We start from the raw sequence: 22,961 nt of genomic DNA, 5'->3' as shown, positions 1-22,961 counted from the left end.
CACCGCCAAAACTGAAAAAACAAAAGTTGGAGCTTCTGCAGCAAAGTTTATGGTAATCATTTTTTTTTTTTTTTTTTTTTTTAAATTCAAGGAATGGTTTACCAGCATATTGTGCCACATCATACAACTGTTACAGGACCTTACTGCAAAACTGTACTGCACACTTTGGAGGATCATGTTTGTTACAAACAACCGCAGCTACACGCAGTTTGATGGATTCTGCATTACTACAATGCAAAGTACTAAGCCAGCATAAATGCCTAATGTGTTCCTCATCTGCCCTACAGCCCTGACCTTGCAATTTTTTTTTTTATTTCCAAAATTAGAGCTGTGAGGGAAATGTTTCCAATCATCAGAAAAAGCTGTAAAGACATCAGAGACAATTCTCAAATGCATGTCAAAAAATGGCTTCCACCATGTTTTTTAAGAATGGCAAAAATGTTGGAGTAAGTGCATTTCATCAGCTGGGACCCTTTGAAAAGGGCCATCAAAATATGGATGTTGTGAAAAAAAATTATGATCATTCTTTATTGAGCAGCCCCCATAATAATAATAATGAGATCAGAGAACTACACATAAAAGTACCAATAACAAATAATCAAATCTCTCTCTCTCTCTCTCTCTCACATACACACACTGAAATCAAATATTAAGTGAAAATAACAGCAAATGATATTCAGCTTCAAAGTCTTGATATGCAATTTGGAAGTGAAAAGAAGGAAAGTAGCATTAATTATCACTGCCTCTTCATTCTTAAAAAAATATAAAAAACAGGCTGCCAAGGCTACTTTGAAGTTTAATATTAATAATAGAGTTGACAAGGAAGGGGGGGGGGGGTGAAACATAGCAAAAATTACAAGTTGAATGAAATTTACATGGTTTGATCAATTCACTACTACACAGCTTTGACACCAAGTAAATAACATGAAAAAAATTAATTTACACTTGGACATTAACATAAAAGGGTTACTTACATTTACGAGAATCTGTAAGGAATCTACATAAGATTTTTCTGTATCATACAGTTCTCCCACAACATGGGTTCGAGTATCCTAAAATAAAAATATTACTCATTTCATTCTCAGCATATCAACTACAGCTAATAAAAAATTAAGTAGTAATCACAATCAATACAACCAATACAATGGGCTCATTAAATTTTATAGTCAACTAATGCAATAAATTAATATTAACACTAAGTGAAGTTTCTGACCTGTTTAATATAGGCAATGAACTGCACTAAAACATGAATGCAATAATGTGATGATCAAGCCACAAAAATTTGCTAAGTATAGTATACGTTAGGCTTGAAAAATATAATTTCATTAAGGCCTATATTATAGGATATAAAATGTTTTGTAAATTTTAAAGTGTGGCTTTAAAATCTGTCAATTCATAAATTCAAAAACTACTACATAACATGACCTTCAAATTTACATCTACATTATCTCTTTAAAGGATTTAGTATATGACCACCAAATATAATGAATGATACAAACCAGATGGGTATAAAAGTCTGCAAGAACCAACAGATTGGTGTGTATATTTTATTTTTTATATTTTTTTTGCATCAATCATGATCTCGTATACTGTAATTTCACATGGATCTCATATACTGTAATTTCAAAGTAGTGTGATCATTGGCTGCCATGTAAGTAATCTGCCAGCAGCCAATGGAATGAGAGTGATACAATTACACCATGATCCAAGCTGGGTGAGGAAAAATTCCCCTTGGAAAGGGCTTTTCATGATCAAATAATAATGGATAATAACATTATCCCCCCCTCCCCAAAATCGAATAACACTGTATATTCAATCAAAAAATAAGTAAAATAAAACCAAAAATGTTTTCACTACAACTGTGACACAGATCAGCAGCCAATTTATCATTGATCTTAACACCATACCAATAATGTGCTGGCACACCATCTAACCACATGCACTGTAGCTAAATATAGTAAGAACTGAAATGCTTTGTCATCACCATTTTTATTCTGATAAAACTTCACAAAAGAACACAAAATTCAGAGTGCTGAAAGAACCACATTCATGGAAGAATTATGACCTGATGACCTGAAAATAACCCAATGCATTTTCATGGAAAAAACTTGATACTGTTCTTATGGGACTTTCACTGAGCCCAATAAAAATACAGTATATGCAAAATCCCAAAAAAATGTAAAATTCATGATCATAATAATCAACATTTCACTGGATATAAAAAAAAAACAAGCATATGGTAGTGGATATTCCCAACCTATAGGAAAGTGTTACCAGTTCACTCATTAGCATTAGTAGAGGCATATGATGCAAGAAAGCAAGCTTATGCAACATCAGCCAAAAAAAAAAAAAACTCCCCCATTTCACCCCTCCGTTTGTTCCAAATACCTGTCCAGTCCAGTCTTAAATTTATTTAGAATATCAACTTCCACAACAAAGGATGGAAGTCTGTTCCATAAACCAAGTACCTGTTGGCTAAAGGCAAACTTCTGCACATCTATCCAAAATCTATCTTTCCTCAATTTGAATTTATGTCCTCTCAGATGATTATTCTGAGCAAGAGGAAGAATCCCATCAGCATTGAGCATGCTCAAACCATTCAAGGCTTTATGCACCTCAATCAGATTATCTCACAGGTGCCTAGTCTCCAGACACTGTAATTTGCAAAACTTAAGCCTTTCTTCGTAAGAGCAACCCTTTGTTCCATTCACTAATCTTGTTGCTCTTCTCTGTACTTGTTCCAACAGCTCTACACTCCTTCATAAAATGAGGCCTCCAGACCTGTATACAGTACTCAAGGTGTGGCCTTATACAAGGGGATAATCACTTCCTTATCCCTGCTAGAAAAATTCCTATATATCATTGACAAGACACTATGAGCTACTCTTGCAGACCATCTGCACTGCTCAGAAAACTTCATATCTGACTGCACAATTACCCCCAGGTCCTTTTCATTCTCTACCACTGTCAGTGTAGTACCACAGAGTTGATACGTTACTCTGGGGTTACTGCTTCCCATATGTAGTACTTTACATTTTTCAATGTTAAACTTCATTTTCCACCTCTCAGCCCATCTGCTCAACTTTTCTAGATCCTGTTGCAGCAGCGTACTGTCATTAACAACCCTGCCAACCTTCGTATCGTCTGCAAACTTGGACATTAAGCTCATATAGACCTATATGCTGCTACAACTGCTGCTTTGATATACAAAGCCTACATGAGCCAGAAGGATAAGATGGACATAGAGTGTAATTTAAAAGTACACTCAGTGGCTGAAAAATTAGAAACCTTTTGAAATTGGTGTCAACCGATAATTAAACATGCAGTATGCAAAAGTAAGTTGTCACGTTGCAAAACTTAAGTCTTTCTTTAGCATTAGCATTAGTAGAGGCATATGATGCAAGAAAGCAAGCTTACTCAGCATCAGCCAAAAAAAAAAAAAAAAAAAAAAAAAACAACCACTACTCCCATTTCACCCCTCAATTCGTTCAAAATACCTGTCCAGCTGAGCCTTAAATTTGTTTAGGCTATCAACTTCAACAACAAGCGATGGAAGTCTATTCCACAAACCAACTGCCCGCTGGCTAAAGGCGAATTTCCGCACATCTATCCGACATCCGTCCTTCCTCAATTTGAATTTATGCCCTCTCAAGTGATTATTCTGAGCAAGAGGAAGAATCCCATCGGCATTGAGCATGCTCAAGCCATTCAAAGCCTTGTACACCTCTATCAGATCACCTCGGCGATGCCTAGTCTCCAGGCTCTGTAATTTGCAAAACTTAAGCCTTTCTTCGTAAGAGCAACCCTTTGTTCCATTCACTAATCTTGTTGCCCTTCTCTGTACTCGTTCCAGCAGCTCTACATCCTTCTTGAAATGAGGCCTCCAGACCTGTATACAGTACTCAAGGTGTGGCCTGACCAATGCCTTATACAAGGGAATAATCACATCCCTGTCCCTGCTAGAAAAATTCCTGTATATCATTGACAAGACACCATGAGCTACTCTTGCAGCTCGTCTGCACTGCTCAGAGAACTTCATATCTGCCTGCACAATTACCCCCAGGTCCTTTTCATTCTCTACCACTGTCAGCGTAGTACCACAGAGTTGATACGTTGATCTGGGGTTACTGTTTCCCATATGTAGTACTTTACATTTGTCAATGTTAAACTTCATTTGCCACCTCTCATCCCATCTGCTCAACCTTTCCAGATCCTGTTGCAGCAGCATAGTATCAGTAGTGTCCTTAACAACCCTGCCAACCTTTGTATCGTCTGCAAACTTGGACATTAAGCCTGATACACCATCATCAATATCATTTATAAATACAGAAAACAACAATGGACCCAACACTGAACCCTGAGGAACTCCACTAATAACATTAGTCCATGTTGAGCAGTGTCCATTGATTACCACTCTCTGTCTTCTGCCACTCAACCATCCCTTTATCCATAGCAGCAATTTGCCTCGAATGCCACACTTCTCCAATTTGTGCAGCAGTCTTCCATGCGCAACAGTATCAAAAGCCTTTCTAAGATCCAAATATATAATATCAAAGTTATTCCCTGCATCCAGTTCTTTTGTGACTACATCATAGTATCCAATCAAATTGGTCAGACAAGACCTGCCCTTAACAAACCCATGCTGTGTCTGAGCTATAACTGAATTCTTGTCCAGATGATCCTGCAGTGCTTCTTTAACCAGTGCCTCCATTAATTTTCATGGAACCAAAGTTAAACTAACAGGTCTATAATTACTTGTGTCAGCCTTTGATCCTCCTTTGTGAATTGGGGTTACATTTGCACATCTCCAGTCCATGGGTACCTCCCCTGAGTCCAAAGAAGCTCTCATAATTATGGCTAGGGGTTTGCTTACTTCCTTTGCTGCCTCCTTTAATATAACTGGATAGATCCCATCCACCCCGGGTGCCTTTTTTATATTTATCCTCAACAATTTCTCCTCCACTTTCCTCTCAGTTATTAGAAAATCATCTAGCTCACTGCCAATGTTTACTTCACCTACGACATTCCCCTTCCTGAATAACTCCTCATGTGTGAATGTAGATGCAAAATACTCGTTTAGATTGTTAGCCACCTGAGCTGGATCCTCAACTGTTGAACCATCAACATCCAGTGGACCAATCTGATTCATCCCTGTCCTTCTTGAGTTTAAATAGGTAAAGAACTCTTTTCTGTTTTTCTTTGCATCCTTTGCCAAGGATTTCTCATAATCTGCCTTTGCCTGCCTAATCTCCTTTGTGAGTTGGTTACAGACCAACTTATATCTATCATAGGCTTCCACGTCACCCATTAATTTGTATGTATCCCATGCATTTTTCTTCTCTGCCATATGTCTCATTAGTTCATCTGACAACCATTTAGGCCTGAACCTTGAACAATATTTCTTGGTTGGTATGTAAAGCCTGGTAGCTTCCAAGATTAGTTCCTTGAATGCTTCCCATTTTGAATTTGCTGTTGGTAACATCTTCAGTTGGTCCCACTGTATAGAATTTAAATACTGTCTCAGACCATCATAGTCGCCTTTACGAAAGCAAAAACCCTTCCCTTTACCTCTGATGGTAGTTACCTCCTTGAGTAAATCCCACTTCAGCACACTGTGATCACTGCCACCCAGTGGTTCATTTATCTGCAGATTCCTAATGCATGAAGAATCACTACTGATAATCAGATCAAGAGTATTACTCCCTCTAGTTGCCTCCCGAACATGCTGGTGTAGAAAACAATCATCCAATAAATCCACAAAAGCCCTGCTAGTGTGTGAGTGACCAGACCCCAAATTCCAGTCAATATCTGAGAAATTAAAATCTCCCATTATAAGACTCTCTGATTTACTGGCCCACTCTATTTCCCTGTACAGTTTCTTATTATACTCATCAGAGTCATTAGGCCTATAGCACACTCCTACTCTCAATTTTGATCTCCCAATGCTTATGTCACACCAAACTGACTCAACACTGCACTGTCCAGCGATGTCGACTGGCTTCACTTCCTTGGATTTTATGTGTTTTTTAACTAATAGCATAACCCCTCCTCCCTTCCTATCCTGTCTATCCTTTCTGTAGACGTTGTACTCCCCAAATTCCAGTTCTGCATTCCTTATATCTGTGTGACACCACGTCTCTGATATCCCAACAATATCTGCCTTTGATGTTTTGAGTAATACCTCAAATTCATCAAATTTATTTACTAAACTCCTAGCATTAGTGTACACGCATGTATACATGCACCTGTTTCTATTCTTAGCTACCCTAACACAACCCATGTGTTTACTTGTACCGCAATGACTTCCAGCAGTCTCTGAAATATCCTGCATCTTGTTTTTCAGGCTTCTGCTCATTCCAATAGAAGCAGTGCAAGAATCTCTTTCACCTCTGCCAGTGGCTACTGTTAATCCATTAGTCTTTGTCTCCCCCCAAGCTAGCAGTTTTCCGACCCACCTAACACTGCCTCGATAGCATCAGCAAATATTCTTGCACCCTTTCTATTTAAGTGTATCCCATCCCTGTAGAAGCAATCTCTCCTGTTAAAAGCAACTTTTGTTAAAAGCAACCTTTGTAAAAGCAACTCTTTGTTCTATTCACTAATCTTGTTGCCCTTCTCTCTACTATTGTGTTATTTTTACTATTACTATTGTGCAAAAGGTATTATTTTTGGAACACATTTAGCAGAAAACATAATTGAAAAAACAAAGGAAATCAGTTGTGTGTTGAAAGCAACCATCTCAGAAGTACATAATAATTGAAAGATAACAAAAGAATGCTGCACTAAAAGGAAGAAATGCAGCAGAAAATTGGTATTTACTGCAAAAACACACAGCAGGAATTTAAAGCAAGTTGTGCATCAGAATACAAGGTTCAGTATTAGCAAATGACTGAAAAAATTCAGTTAATGCAAAGAAAGACCTATTTCTGATCAAATTATTCAGTAGGAGTTGATTAATCTGGGAATGATAGTTGTGTGCCTATACAAAAGCCAAAAACAATCCACATGATCTTTTTCTGTAAAGAACCATAATGTTCAACTGGAGTGCTGCTGTCAATGCCAAGACTAGATTGTGGAACAGCAGAAAAAGAACGTGTGGTTTGACAAGTCTCAATTTACACTTTTTAGTACCATTGATAGGATGGAAGTGTGGTGTGGAACTCATAAAGCAATGCATCCAGAGTGTCTTGTTTTCACTCAAGCAGTTGGAGGTAGCATGGGGTATGTTCTGTTGGAACGGACAGGGTCCGTTCCAACAGAACATACCCCATGTTACCATCAGTGAATGCCTTCCTGTCGGACCAACTTCATCTGGAAATGCTTCATTTATAATGGATTGGATTATTTATTATGGATACTTTCAAGATGCTAACATACTATTCACTGTGCAAAACTTGTATCCAAATGGTACATGGAAAATACCCAAGATTTCCAGCATCAATCCTAACTTCCTAATTCTCCAGATCCGAATCCGGCTGAGATACGTTGGAATGGGCAGTATGGCTTTGCAGTTCTCTACAAACAATAATACAACAGTTCACAAATATCCTGATGGAAATCTGGTCAAATATGGAGCTACACTCCCTCAAACATGTAGTGAAACCAGGCCACAGTGAGTATAGACTGCAATTCAGATAAAAGGTGGGCCCTACTAGATGCTGAATGAAAGTTTCTAATTTTTTGGCCAGTGAGTGTAGCTTCACAACTTTGCAAACAGTTATGACCTTCATGAGTAGTTGATATGCATGTATAATGTTGGTTGACCAGACATCCTGTTTCTGAGTGAAGTGCCCTTGTTGTAACAACAAGGATGAGAAGGGTCACCAAAAAGGCTTGCTTTTTTTTTTTTTTCTTTTTCTTTCCTCAACTGTGTGATTCCATTTAGAAGTCACATGAAAATTTTGTCACACACATTTCACAAGTGATACTTTTTTTAAAATTATTATTAGATGTTCAAGTTGACCAGGCGCCTCCTTAGCCAGATGGGAAGGAGCAGCAGTGCATAGCACACGCTTCTTGATTAGACCGGGGTTCGAGCACGTCACCCCCAAATACGGAGGATGCGGAAAGGTCAGGGAATGATCACCGCATATCCCGGAGCAATATGGCCTTAGTTGCTGATGCTCCTAAAAACCAAATAACAACAACAACAAGTTGACAGAACAACAGGACATGATACTGCTGGAAATAAAGCACTACTCTTCTATCTGTGCCATTTGGATTTATAAGCAAGATGTATTACATATATGGATAAAGTTTCAGATTAAACGTATTTAAAGAAAACAATCATAATAAAATAATACTTACTATTTCAACATCTGTTTCCAATAGTAACAAGTTTGTGAATTACATGTGACTGTATGTCACGTAATTCAAATGTGACATGACCATATGTTACATACAGTCACATGTTTGCTATTCAGGTAGGGCCTACACAATCTCATGTGTCCCACTGACAGTTTGGTAGGTGTGCCTTGTTTTTGACTTGGGTCACCCTAACATAATGGGTTTTTTTTGTTTTTTTTTTTGATTTGGTAGTTTTTGGCGCATCGGCTTCTGTGGCCATATTGCACCTCCCAAGGTTTTTTGCAGTACTTTGATCCAAGCCCGAGGCGGGAATCGAACCCGCGACCTTTGGGTTGCCGGGCAGGTACTTTACCCACTCGGCTAGCCCGGTCGGCCCTAACATAATGTAAACAGCAGTCAAAGACCACAACTAAAGTTCAACGAAGTTTCTGCATGAGATACTTAAAACTACTTCCCAATAGTTCTATTTATAACTGGCAGAGAATTTTGTTCACACAGGTTCGTCAAAAAAAAAGTGGAAGACTATACAGGGTGTATCATAACATGTGGGACCAACTTCAGGGTTGGATTTAGGACCTAAAAACAATAAAAGAAAGTTTGTGTAAACACAGGTATGATTTTGCCTTGTTTCTGAGTTACAGCCATTTTTGTGTTGCAGAAATTCTTTCCACAAACTGAGTCAGCATAGCTGGCTCCATTCAGCTGTTTACAATGCTCAATATATCATAGGGAGTCTTGCTGATAGTTATGTAAACAAGATCCACTGTGATTTTACTATGGAATCTTGTTTATTTGAGTGATTTCAGTATCACAGTTTTAAACTGTAAAGCACAACATTTAGAGGTTGTTATTAACATTTTTATAATGGGCATTTGCTGTGATGATGGAGGCTTATTCAAATTGAGAGAGAGGGCAGACAAGCATTTCATGTATGAACTTGCTAGATGCAATGCAGCCAAGTCAAGATGTCTATATACAAAAAGCTTCCCTAACGGTTGAGTGCCGAATAAAAAGGCCTTTCAGAAAATACATTAACGACTTGAGGATACTGGTTCATTTAGAAAACGAATTTCAGATGGTGCAAGAGCCACTGCAACCAACACAGCAAATCTGAAAACAATATTCCTCCACCACTAAAAAGTTTCATGTGTGGAACTTTTTAGTGAGTGAGGAAGTCTATGATGAGGCATTTAAATACATGGAATCAGATGCATAGTGTTCATTTTTGAGCATTTCCTATAAATGTAAGGCAGATATTTGCTGAAACACAAAAATGGCTGTAACTTAGAAACAAGATGAAATCAGACCTAAGTTTACATGAACTTTTTTTTATCATCTTTCAAAAGTAAATCCATCCCTTAATGGGCCCACATGTTATTATAAACTCTGAATATAGGTGATGAAACAGTTGAACACGAAACATCAACTTTGTTCAAAACTTCTAGGTAATCAACATATTGATGTAGTCATCAAGCTCACAGTGCAATATCCCTATGTTTTTCAACCTATGGATCATGGAAAAATTTAGATAGGGCACAAAATTTTTAGAAACAAACAAGGATTGTATTAAATATAAAAATACATACACCGATGAGCCAAAACATTATGACCACCTATCTAATATGATGTTGGTCCTCCATGTGCAACCAAAACAGCTCGTACCTGGTGAGGCATGGTTGCTACAAGATTTCTAAATGTGTCTTGTGCTATCTAGTACCAACACGTCACCAGCAGATCCTTTAACTCCTGTAAAGTCTGTGGTTGAGATGCCGCAGATCGAAGTAGCTGTTTCAACACAAACCATAGATGCTCAATGGGATTGATGTCTGAGGAATTTGGAGGCCAGGGCAATACCTGGAAGTCTTCCTCATGTTCTGCAAACCAGTCTCGAACAATCCAGGCGATGTGGCATGGTGCATTATCCTGCTGAAGGACGGTACTGCCAGAGGGGAAGATTGTTGCCATGAAAGGGCGTACCTAGTCAGCAATGGTGTTTAGGTAGGCGGTAGATGTCAGAGTGCCCAGCACATAGATGACTGGAGCCAGGGTATCCCAGCAGAACATCTCCCAAAGCATGACACTGCTGCCATCAGCTTGTTTTCCTCCCACAGTGCATCCAGGTAAATCACCCACACGTACCTAGCCGTCCACATGGTGCAACAGGAAACGTGATTCATCGGACCAGACGACCTTCTTCCAATCACTCAAAGTCCAGTTTCGATGCTCGCGTGCCCATTGTAGGTGTTGTCACCAGTGAACTGTGGTTAGCATGAACACTCGGAGTGGCTTGTGGCTACGCAACCCCATTTTCAGCAGGGTTCTATGTACTGTATGTTGTGACACATTACTCCTGCCACCAACATTCCAATTACCAGGGAGTTGCACCAGTCACTCTTCTGTTGCCACGTACCACCCAGGAGAGCCTTCACTCACCTCAAGCATCAATGAGCCATGGTTATCCAACACCTCACCGGTGGTTCGTGGATTCCCCCTCCTTGGACTACTTTCGGTAGGTACTAACCACGGCTGACCATGAGCATTCCACCAGTCGTGCTGTTTCAAATATGCTCTGACCCAGTCATCTGGCCATTACAATTTGGCCTTTGCCAAACTTGCCCAAAGACTTGGGCAAGTTTTGCCGCTGCCTTTCCCATCTGAAGAACAAGAGTAACACTGATTAAAGAAGCTCAGTATCAGGTGTTTTCCATACAGGGTCCTGACCCACACACATGTGCCATAGTTCACCTGCAGCTGCTTCGATTTGCATAATGACTCGCTGGTCATAATGTTTTGGCACATTGGTGCATATTACACACTAATGGATAAACAAATGGATTGTTTTGTTTGTTTTTTTTTTTGCATGGGTTATGTTACAAAATTGGTTAAAAAATGTTGCCCTAGTCTACTGTGTAGAGAATTTTAAGTATACGGTTGAGCCCAAAACCATACAAGCAATAAAGGCCATCACAGATAAATAAGAAGATATGAAGAAATGTCATCATCTTGAGCAGATGAATAATGAAACAAATTTTATCTGCACTTTCAGTCGACTAGTTTATAGTAGACAGAATTTCTATGGGTGGGTCATGATCGTTCACTAGCTATTCTGCAGCACACTCATGCTATGTTTTTTGTCTCATATCGTCAACAAACTGTTGGTCTAGGAAATGCACTGCTTACTTAAGCAGTCAATACCATGAATTATGAGGCTAAAAGGTATGTGGAATGAGAGAGAGAGAGAGAGAAAAGAGGGCACTTAATGAATGATTTTTCAGCCACCTATAAAATTTATCCCTTTCCCCCCCTATAGAATTCATTTTGTTCATTCAGACAGAACAAAATATATGAAGCTCGGGAGTTAAGAAACCACATGCTTACGCATGACATTATGCAGGAATAAAAACTTCAATGAGCAGCAGCCTGGGAAGATTTCTAGAACTGCCAGGAGTCATCATGGAACAAGTAAATATATGGACTGTGTTCAAGTAACTAAGAGCAAGAACAGGTGCATGTATACTTGCATGTACACCAATGCTAGGAGTATAGTAAATAAATTTGATGAATTTCAAGTGCTGGTCAAAACATCAAAGGTGGATACTGTTTGGATATCAGAGACAAGGTACCACATAGATATAAGGAATGCAGAATTTAAATTTGGGGACTACAATGTGTACAGAAAGGATGGACAGGATGGGAAGGGTTATGCTGTTAGATAGGAAACACAAAATCTAAGGCAGTGCACCCAGTTCACATGGGTGGCCAGCACAATGTTAAATCAGTTTGGTGTTATGTAAGCACTGGAAAAGCAAAAATGAGAACAGGAGTGTATTATATGCCTGATAACGCTGATGAGAACAACAAACAGCTGTACAGAGAAATAGAGTGGGGCAGTAAATCAGAATATCTTATAATAGGGATTTTAACTTTCCTGATATTGACTGGAACTTGTGAGTTGGTCACTCACACAACAGCAAGACATTTGTGGATTTAATGGATGACTGTTTTCTACAGCAGCAGGTGCGGGAGGCAATCAGAGGGAGAGGAAGTAATACTCTTGATCTGATTATCAGCAATGATTATTCATGCATTAAGAATCTGCAGATAAAAGAACCACTAGGTGGCAGTGTTCATGGTGTACTGATGTGGGATTTACTTCAAAATGTAACTACCACAAGTGTTAAAGGGAAGGGATTTCTTTTTGTAAAGGTGATTATGATGGTCTCAGACAGTTTTTAAATTCTATACAGTGGGATCAACTGATGATGCTACCAACAGCAAATTCAAAATGTGAATCATTCAAGGAATTAATCTTGGAACCTACTAGGCTTTTCGTACAAACTAAGAAATACTGTTCAAGGTTTAGGCCTAAATGGATATGAGGTGAACTAATGACTTGTGGCAGAGAACAAAACTGCATGGGATGCATGTAAATTATCATACGACGTAGAAGCCTCAGGTAGATATAAACTAGTCTGTAATCAAGTCACAAAGGAGGTCAGACAAGCAAAGACAAATTACAAAGAATCTTTAGAAAAGAATGCAAAGAAAAACATTAAAGACTTCATTACTTGTGTAAACTGCAGAAGAAAAGGGACGAATCAGATTGGTCCACTTGATATCGACAGTTCGACTGATAATGATCCTGCTCAGGTAGCTGACAAACTGAATGAGTATTTTGCATCTACATTCACACATGAGGAATTCTGTAGAGACACGGAGGCCAGAAGTTTATCAAACTCTAAATGACTTTGGAATAACTGAGAGGAAGGTGGAGGAGAAACTACTGAAGTTAAACATAAGAAAGGCACCTGGTGTGGAAGGGATCTTACCAATAATATTAAGGGAGGCAACAAGGAAGTAAGCAAACCTTTAACCATAATTATGAGAGCATCCTTGGATTCAGAGGAAGGCCCCACAGACAGAAGAAGTGGAAATGTATCCCTAATTCACAAAGGGGGGATCAAAGGTTGACATAAGTAATTACAGACCTGTTAGTAAAACTTCTGTTCTGGGGAAAGTAATGGAGTCACTGCTTAAAGAAGCAATGTAGGATCATCTAGACTGCAGTTATAGTTCTGGTCAAGAAATCTTGCCTGACCAATTTGAATGGATACTATGATATAGTCACACAGGAACTGGATGCAAAAAAATAAGTTTCACATCATATTAACATATACTTGGATTTCAAGAAAGCTTTTGATACTGTTGCACATGGGAGGCTGCTATACAAATTGGAGCAGTATGATATCAAGGGAAAGTTGCTGCTAGAGTGGGAGAAGACAGGGAGTGGTAATCAATGGACACTGCTCAATTGTGGACTAATATTATTAATGGAGTTCCCCAGGGTTCTAGATGAACCCTGGGGAACTAGATGAACCCTGGGTTGGGACCATGATTGCTTTCTATATTTATCAATGATATTGGTGAAGGTAAAGAGGCTTCATGTCCAAGTTTCAGATGATACAAAAGTCAGCAGGATTGTGTAGAAAAGTGGAGAACGAAAGAGACCTGGGGTAAATGTGTCTTCAGATATGAAGTTTTCAGAGCAGTGCAGACAGGCTGCCAGAGCAGCTCATGAGGTCTTGTCAATGATATATAGGAACTTTGCTAGCAGGGATAAAGGAGGTGATTATCCCTTTGTATAAGGCAATGGTCAGGCCACATCTTGAGTAACTGCATACAGGTGTGGAGGTCTCATTTTAAGAAAGATGTAGACCTGCCGGAATGAGTACAGACAAGGGCAACAAGAGTAGTGAGGGGAACAAAGGAGTGCTGTTACCAAGAAAAGCTTAAGTTCTGCAAATTGCAGCATCTGGAGACTAGTCACCTGAGGAAAATGCCGAAATGGATGACTGCCGAGCTAGCTGGTGAAATAGAGCGGAAAAGGATAGCATGGGGCAATTAGAGAGCTGAAAAGTACTGAAGCCTAAATAGGTACAAGTTGATCTCTAATAGAACCAAAAATTAAGTCAGGGAGGTCAAGCTTGTGTATGAAAAAGCAATAGCTGAGCGCAGAGAATGGGGACAAGAAATTTTTCATGTATGTGAAAACAACAAAGAAGAAAGCCAATCAGATCGGACCCCTGTTCACTGAATGTGGGAAAGTCTTAGATCACCCAGCTGGGGTTGCAGATAAATTCAATAGGTACAGTCAGTCCTCGTATAACATGTGTTTACACTACATGAATTAAATTACACGATTTATAAACAGGGGAACGATATCATGTATAACATGAACCGAATTTGCTTAAGCACGATTCGTCTTTGTGTTTACAAGAAATGGCAGTCAAATGCAGAATCACCCCAACTGAATGCAACACGATAGGAATGAAGAGAAGATTCTGAAAATATATTTATGTTTTTTATATCAATGAAGGGGAAACACATTTCACCATAATAATATAAAAACCCACACAATTCCAGCTATCGGTATTATCATAAATGCAATTAGATCGAGTTTATTACCCGTTTATAACAGATTCCACTAGCAGGAATGCAACTGTTTGTTATTTGGTTTTTAGGAGCATTAGCAACTAAGGCCATATTGCTCCGGGATATGCGGTGGTCATTCCCTGACCTTTCCGCATCCTCTGTATTTGGTGGTGACGGGCTCGAACCCGGTCTAATCAAGAAGCGTGTGCTACACACTGCTGCTCCTTCCCACCTGGCTACGGAGGCGCCAGGAGGAATGCAACTGGAAATTGTTTTTATTGTTTTATGGTAGTAACCCCCCAGAAATGTGATTTAGTAAAATGTGAGCTAGTGAGTGAGGTGTTAATAGTATGTCTCTGCCTTTACAGTGTTGTTTATTCAGTTGCTACACGTGCGCAGGTTTGTTTATGTGTATCAAGTGTGCCTCCTCATTTTGTAATTGTGCTTTATTCCTAAAAATGAGTAAAATACTTAAAAGGTGTGAAAAGGAAGCATCCTGGTGAAGACACAACAGATTCAGAGATAAAAAGAAAAGCAATATCGATAGACAGAGGCGAACTGGATCAAAAATTCTTACCTGGGAAAATTTGTAGTGGCCTCATACTAACGTTTATGGCCAAAATCACACTGGCCTCCATCGTCTTCTGGCCTCCGGCCCACCGGGGTTCGCCAGTAAGGCTTATGGCCAGTCCGCCTCTGTCGATAGGGAAAAAATATGAAATTGTGAAACACTTTGAGCGAAATGAAAGACCATGTGATATTGGACGTGCTATAAGCCTAAATGAGGCAACGCCGAGAATTAGAAAGAATGGAGAGAAAATAAAAACAACTTTCATAGCAGGAACAACTCAAAGTGTAATAAAATCCATTAAATCAAGACACAAAGAATTGGAAGAGATGGAACAGCTGTCATCTGTTTGGATAGAAAATCAAACAAAGAAAAGTTTGCTAATGATGGAAGCAAAAGAATTGGCAATATTTTATTACATAATAGTCGTAATAAAATGCTTACGTATTTTATTAAGACTATTACGACTAAAACACAATAAATAATCGTAATAAAATATGTAAGTATTTTATTACGATTATTTATTGTTTGGTAATGTTTTTGTTACAAATGTATGTTCCATCTTGGGTGGTTGGCACCTAACCCTACTTTTCCTATAGGGCCTGTTATTTATATTGCACGATTTTGCATTGCACGAGGGGTTTCTAGGAACACAACTATCGTGCTATACGAGGACTGACTGTTCTTTACATCGGTCTTTACTGACGAAAGAACCTTCATGCTGAAAAGAGGCTGAGCAAGTGATGCTAAGCCATATGAAATTAGTAATGTCATAATTAGAGATGATTGTTTATTAGAAAAATTTTTGAGCATAAATACAAATAAGGCTCCCAGAGTTGATGGAATGTACCATGTAGTTTTCAGGAAGAGTGAGGGAGTGTACTGAACTATTGAGGTTAATTATAAGGGCATCTTTGGACTCAGGGGAGATTCCTTTGGATTGGAGGAACGCCAATGTATTGCGAATACATAAAAATGGTTCTAAGAGTTAATTTGGTAACCACAGACCAGTTAGTCTGACTTCAATGGTTGGAAAAATCTTAGAGACAATGAGTAACAGTGCAATCCAGGGACATTTAAATTAATATGGCATTCTGAAGTACACACAGTATGGCTTTGTTTAGTATAAATCATACTTCGACGTGACCCATTCATGCAAATTATACTGTGGCCTGTATTAGCTCTTGACAAACCTGCTTCTTTTTTTTCTAAATGAGAAGAAAATTGGTTTAGAGAAGACATGGATTACCCCACTGACAATATTTTGTACAACAATTGAGAGAGTTTGAAAAGAATTAGAACTGCTTATCACAATATTTCTGTGTTGGTATGTGTATGGGGGGGGGGCTGAAAAAGGCTATGAAATTGTAATCAGGCCTAAAATTCCAACAAGAAATAACAAAACATACGATAAAAATTTAGTATCTATTGAACTTTTCCTTTTAGAGTAATGTCCAAAACATATCTTCATAATTGGTTATAAACTTTCATAACCAGGAAGGAACTAATGCTAAACTGGTCTTAACAGTTTAGCATTAGCAGAGGCATATGATGCAAGAAAGCAAGCTTATACATTAGCCAAAAAAAAAAAACCCCTTCCCATTTCACCCATCCATTCACTCCAATGTTTGTCTAGTTCTGCTTTGAATTTATTTAAGATGTCAACTTCTCCAACGACAGATGGAAGTTTGTTCCAGCAATCAATGACCTGCTGGCTAAAGGCAAACTTCCACACATCTATTCTACAATCGTCTTTCCTCAATTTGAATTTATGTGCCCTCAGACAATTAATCTGGGCAAGAGGAAGAATCCCATCAGCACTGAGCATGCTCAAACCATTCAAGGCCTTATACACTTCAATCAGATCAACCATTTGTTCTATTCACTAATCTTGTTGCCCTTCTCTGTAATCATTCCAGCAACTCTACATCCTTCCTAAAATGAGGCCTCCAGACATGTATACAGTACTCAAGGTGTGGCCTGACCACTGCCTTATAGATGGGGATAATCACCTCCTTTTCCATGCTAGAAAAATTCCTGTATATCATTGACAAGACACTATGAGCTACTCTTGCAGACCATCTGCACTGCTCAGAAAACTTCATATCTGACTTCACAATTACCCCAGGTCCTTTTCATTCTCTACCACCCTGAGTCTAGTACCACCCAGTTGATAAGTTACTCTGTGGTTACTGCTACCATTATGCAGTACTTTACACTTGTCAATGTTAAACTTCAGTTGCTACCTCTCACAGCCCATCTGCTGAATTTTTCAAATCCTGGTGCAGTAGTGTACTATCATTACTGTCATTAACAACCCTGCCAACCTTCGTATTGTCTGCAAACTTAGACATTAAGCCTGATATACCATCATCAATATCATTAATAAATAAAGAAAACAACAATGGCCCGAACACTGAGGAACTCCACTAATAACATTACTCCACGAAGAGCAGTTTCCATTGATTACCACTCTGTCTTCTCCCACTAAACCATCCCTTTATCCAATGCAACAATTTGCATTCAATGCTACACTGCTCCAATTTGTGCAGCAGTCTTCCATGTGCAACAGCATCAAAAGCCTTTCTAAGATCCAAGTACAGTAGACTTTCGATTTTCCGGGATAGATGGTAAAAAACAAATTCCGGATAATCGAATTCCCGGTTAATCCAAAAATACAGAAGTCCCCGACATACATAAGAGATACATTCCAGGACTTCTTACTTTGTTGAGTTTTACGTAACTTGGGAATGACTAGTAACATATTGCTACTATATTATTATTGACAAATCTGAATTCAGTGCAAAACTTGTTAATGTTTGATCATTTTCATACATTCTTATTAGTTTAATGTTCTGATCCAATTCAATCGCTTTCCTTTGCTTGGTAGATTTACTAGCACTACTGTCACTTAGTCAACACCACAATAACGGTCAAAATGAAATTTTATGTAAAGAATTTCACAGGGTTAAGGCAAAAACTCACTATTATCACCCCACACGAGCTCACATTTTACTAAAGCACATTTCTGGAGGTCATTGCCATAAAACAATAAAGACAATTTGCACTTTCCGTTTTATTGGGCATTTCTGTTAGTGCAATTAATTACAAACGAGTAGTAAACTCAATCTTATTGCATTTGCAATAATACCGATAGCTGGAATTCTGTGCATTTTTACGTTATTATGGTGAAGTGTGTGTGTCCCCTTCACTGAAATCTTTAGTCATATGAAAAAAAAAAAAAACCATAAATACATAATTGTAAGAATCTTCTCTTCTTTCCTATTTTTCTGCTTGTTACTCCAATCTCACTTGTGCAATTTGTGCATTCCGTGATCATCGTTATTGATTGCTTATTATTATTTTTTTTGTTTTTTTAAAATTTTACAATCTGAAAAAAAAAAAAAAAAAAAATTTGAGTGAAAACAAATTTACGTAAATCCATAGTTGCGTAAGTTGGGGACTTACTATATCGAAAAATGTTCAGTGACCTAAGGAAAAAATATGGCGATAGATAAAAAACTTAACACGTACTACTTGCGTATCCAATACGATGCTTCCCTTTATTTTTTGCAATGTCAATATTAAACCTAATAGAATCCCTTTATTTTTTACGATGTTGCATATGGTTTGGTCACCAACATTATAATGGTTCATTAGAGATCTAACGGATGCACCGTTTTCAAACTTTTGAATAATTCCAAGTCTTTGTTAAACTGAAAGTGCAACTCTTTTGCATTTACCCATCATTTTCACGATTTCTAAACTTAAAAAAATTCCGACATCCCTAACATAAATAACGAAACAAAATTTTTTCCTTTTGCGGTGCAATGGAACACAACAATTGACGTGATGCACTAAAACAAATTAAACATTTCTTCTCTCTCTCTTCCCCCCCCCCCCAATTTGGAGTCTTGAAGTGTCCCGGTTAATCCTCTTCCTGGTAAATCAAGAGTCTGCTGTATATGATATCAAAATTATTCTTTGCATCCAGTTCCTTTGTGACCACATCATAGTATCCAATCAAATTGGTCAGACAAGGCTTCCCCTTAACAAACCTATGCATTGTCTGAACTATAACTGAAGTCTGTCTAGATGATTGTGCAGTACTTCTTTAACCAGTGCCTCCCTTACTTTCCCTGGGACAGAAGTTAAACTAACAGGCGCCTATAATTACTTGTGTCACCCTTTGATTCTCCTTTATGAATCGGAGTCACAGTCACATTTGCACATCTCCAGTCCATGGATACCTCCTCTGAGTCCAAGGAAGCTCTCATAATTATAGCTAAGGGTTTGCTTACTTCCTTTGCTGCCTCCTTTAATATAACTCGATAGATCTCATCCAACCAAGGTGTTTTCCTTATGTGTATCTTCAACAAGTTCTCCTCCACTTTGCTCTGAGTTATTACAAAATCATTTAAATCACTGCCAGAGTTTAATACATCTCTCACATTCCCCTCTCTGAATAGCATTAGCTTTAGTAGAGGCATATGATGCAAGAAAGCAAGCTTATGCAGCATCAGCCAAAAAAAAAAAAAAAAAAAAAAAAAAAAAAGAAAAACATGCTCCCATTTCACCCCTCCATTCGTTCCAAATACCTGTCCAGCTCAGCCTTAAATTTATTTAGGCTATCAACTTCCACAACAAAGGATGGAAGTCTGTTCCACCAATCAACCACCTGCTGGCTAAAGGCAGACTTCCACACATCTATCCTACATCTGACTTTCCTCAATTTGCATTTATGCCCTCTCAAATGATTATTATGAGCAAGAGGAAAAATTCCATCAGTATTGAGCATGCTCAAACCATTCAAGACTTTATACACCTCAATCAGATCACCTCGCAGGTGCCTAGTCTCCAGATGCTGTAATTTGCAAAATTTAAGCCTTTCTTCGTAAGAGCAACCCTTTGTTCCATTCACTAATCTTGTTGCCCTTCTCTGTACTCGTTCCAACAGCTCTACATCCTTCCTAAAATGAGGCCTCCGGACCTGTATACAGTACTCAAGGTGTAGCCTGACCATTGCCTTATATAAGGGGATAATCACCTCCTTATTCCTGCTAGAAAAATTCCTGTATATCATTGACAAAACACTATGAGCTACTCTTGCAGACAGTCTGCACTGCTCAGAAAACTTCATATCTGCCTGCACAATTACCCCCAGGTCCTTTTCGTTTTCTACCACAGTCAGTGTAGTACCACAGAGTTGATACGTCACTTTGGGGTTGCTGCTTCCCATATGTAGTACTTTGCATTTGTCAATGTTAAGCTTCATTTGCCACCTCTCAGCTCCTCGTGTGTAAATATAGATGCAAACTACTCATTCAGTTTGTTAGCTACCTGAGCAAGATCATCAACAGTTGAACCATCAATATCAAATGGACCAATCTGATTCATTCCCTTCCTTCTAGAGTTTACATAAGTAAAGAACTCTTTGCAGTTTTTTTTTGCATCCTTTGCCAATGGTTTCTCGTAATCTTCCTTTGCCTGCCTAACCTCCTATGTGACTTGATTACAGACCAGCTTATATCTACCATAAGCTTCACTGTCACCTGTTAATTTATATGTATCCCATGGATTTTTTTTCTCTGCCACATGTCTGATTAGTTCATCTGACATTCATTTAGGCCTAAACCTTGAACGATATTTCTTAGTTGGTATGAAAAGCCTAGTAGCTTCCAAAATTAATTCTTTCAATGCTTCCCATTTAGAATTTGCTGTTGGTAACATCATCAGTTGGGCCCACTATATAGAATTTAAAAACTGTCTCAGACCACCATAGTCACCTTTAAAAAAGCAAAAACCCTTCCCTTTACCCCTGATGATAGTTACCTCTTTGAGTAAATCCCACATCAGCACACTGTGATCACTGCCACATAGTAGTTCCTTTATCTGCAGATTCTTAATGCAAGAAGGATCACACTGATAACCAGATCAAGAGTATTACTCCCTCTAGTTGCCTCCCAAACATACTGCTGTAGAAAACAATCATTGAATAAATCCACAATAGCCTTGCTCATGTGTGAGTGACCAACCGACAAGTTCCAATCAATATCTGGGAAATTAAAATCCCCATTATAAATTTTCTAGAGATCAGTGAATTTTACACTGAAAATGAATTGTCGATCCAAATTTGTCTTCTCGAGTAATTCCTGTTGAAAACTAAGGGCTTTTTTAATGTATGTGTGTAGGGTCTGTCAAATTCAAATTGATCTTAAAACCTTCCCAGGGACATAGAGAACATACACACACTGAAAATGTGGTGTCAATCTACCATTTTCTTGAAACTGTAATATACACTTCCAATTTACGCATAAGCAAGAACTTGAAATTTTATAGAAAGAAAAATTTACAAATTTATGTTATTCAGATGGCTTGACCAAAAATATTTCATCAATATCCATCCATTACGAGTAGTGCTGTTATATATGAACAAACAATCGAAGGATGGAAGGAAATGGTGAGGAGAGTAAAGCTTTAATTTGTGAATGTGCCTTGTGGGGGGGGGGTGATAAATTGAGAAAAATCAATGATGTTAACCCAATCTACTATATATATTGTAGTACCACACAAGTAATGTTATATTCTATACACAAACAGTAAATGTGAATTTTACATGATTAAAAGCCATTCTTAAAAGAAATTCTGTTATTTCGATGTGAATTTGATTCAGTAACTGTAGAAACATTCCTCAAAGAAACATAAAAAACCTTGGGAGGGGGAAAAAACTGTTGAGAAAACCAAAATGTTGTCAACCCATGTTACTATATGCACTTTGCAAGTAATATTATATTTCATGCACAAACAATAAATTTAAAATTTTACATGATTAAAAGTCAATATGAATTTTATTAAAGAAAACTAATTGAAACAATGAGTAAAAAACACTGCTATCCTTAAAAAATGCAGTTAAGAGTTAATAAATACTGTGAATAATAGAAGTGAAAGGAAATTAACTAATTACCTTGTTAGTAATTAATTATGAATGATCTAATAATATGAAAAATACAGTAAACACTCTAAAATAAAGCATTTTACAATCCAGGATTCTTTAAAACTAGGATTCTTTAATACATTTCGTGAACCAGAATTCTTTAAAATCAGGCACACTTCACAAAAAATCAACATTTTAAAAAATCTGACTCTCTTATCAACAATCGCATTTGTCTTTAAGAATCCATGTAAATAAAGGATGACATTTTTCCTTTATAAGATTCTTACAGAACAAACTTGTCCTTTAAACTATTTTTGCAGATAGCAAGATTTAAACTATACGGATAACATAACAGTCTGAATTCTTTTAGCAGAATGAAACTTGCCTTTGCAACGAGTTACTCTGATACGGCACTAACTTTTAAACAGATGGCTTTGCAAAAAGAAGGTTAAGCAGCTATTTGTTGAAAAGATGAGACTACATCACGGCCTGTTTCAGGTCTAACTGGTTAAGAGTTCCTCAACAGATAATAGGTTGCCTCTAGATACAATACACCAACAAAAATGTTGTAAAAAATTATTCAATATAATTAAGATATAATAATAGCTTGGGCCTGATGTAGCCAAACAGTCAAGAGCAAGTGTGAAGTAGCATATGACTTTGAATGGACTGTGGATCAAGCTCATATGACTACTAAATACAATGACTGTATTTATTTCC

The 22,961-nt window shown here is 38.0% G+C and overlaps 1 protein-coding gene across 1 annotated transcript in view; it reads right to left on the bottom strand.

Moving 5' to 3' along the window:
- Window positions 1–22,961, bottom strand: part of LOC150082029 (rho guanine nucleotide exchange factor 17-like) — an 862,761-nt gene that overhangs the window by 497,807 nt on the left and 341,993 nt on the right. Inside the window, exon 3 of the mRNA XM_090380403.1 lies at window positions 975–1,052. Coding sequence (XP_090236529.1) covers window positions 975–1,052 — 78 coding nt within the window. The remainder of the gene's footprint in view (window positions 1–974; window positions 1,053–22,961) is intronic.

This window comes from Mastigoproctus giganteus, chromosome 8, assembly GCF_048544385.1.
Source record: "Mastigoproctus giganteus isolate SK-2022 chromosome 8, ASM4854438v1, whole genome shotgun sequence".
NCBI lineage: Eukaryota > Metazoa > Arthropoda > Arachnida > Uropygi > Thelyphonidae > Mastigoproctus > Mastigoproctus giganteus.
This window is presented reverse-complemented; position numbering and strand designations above follow the sequence as displayed.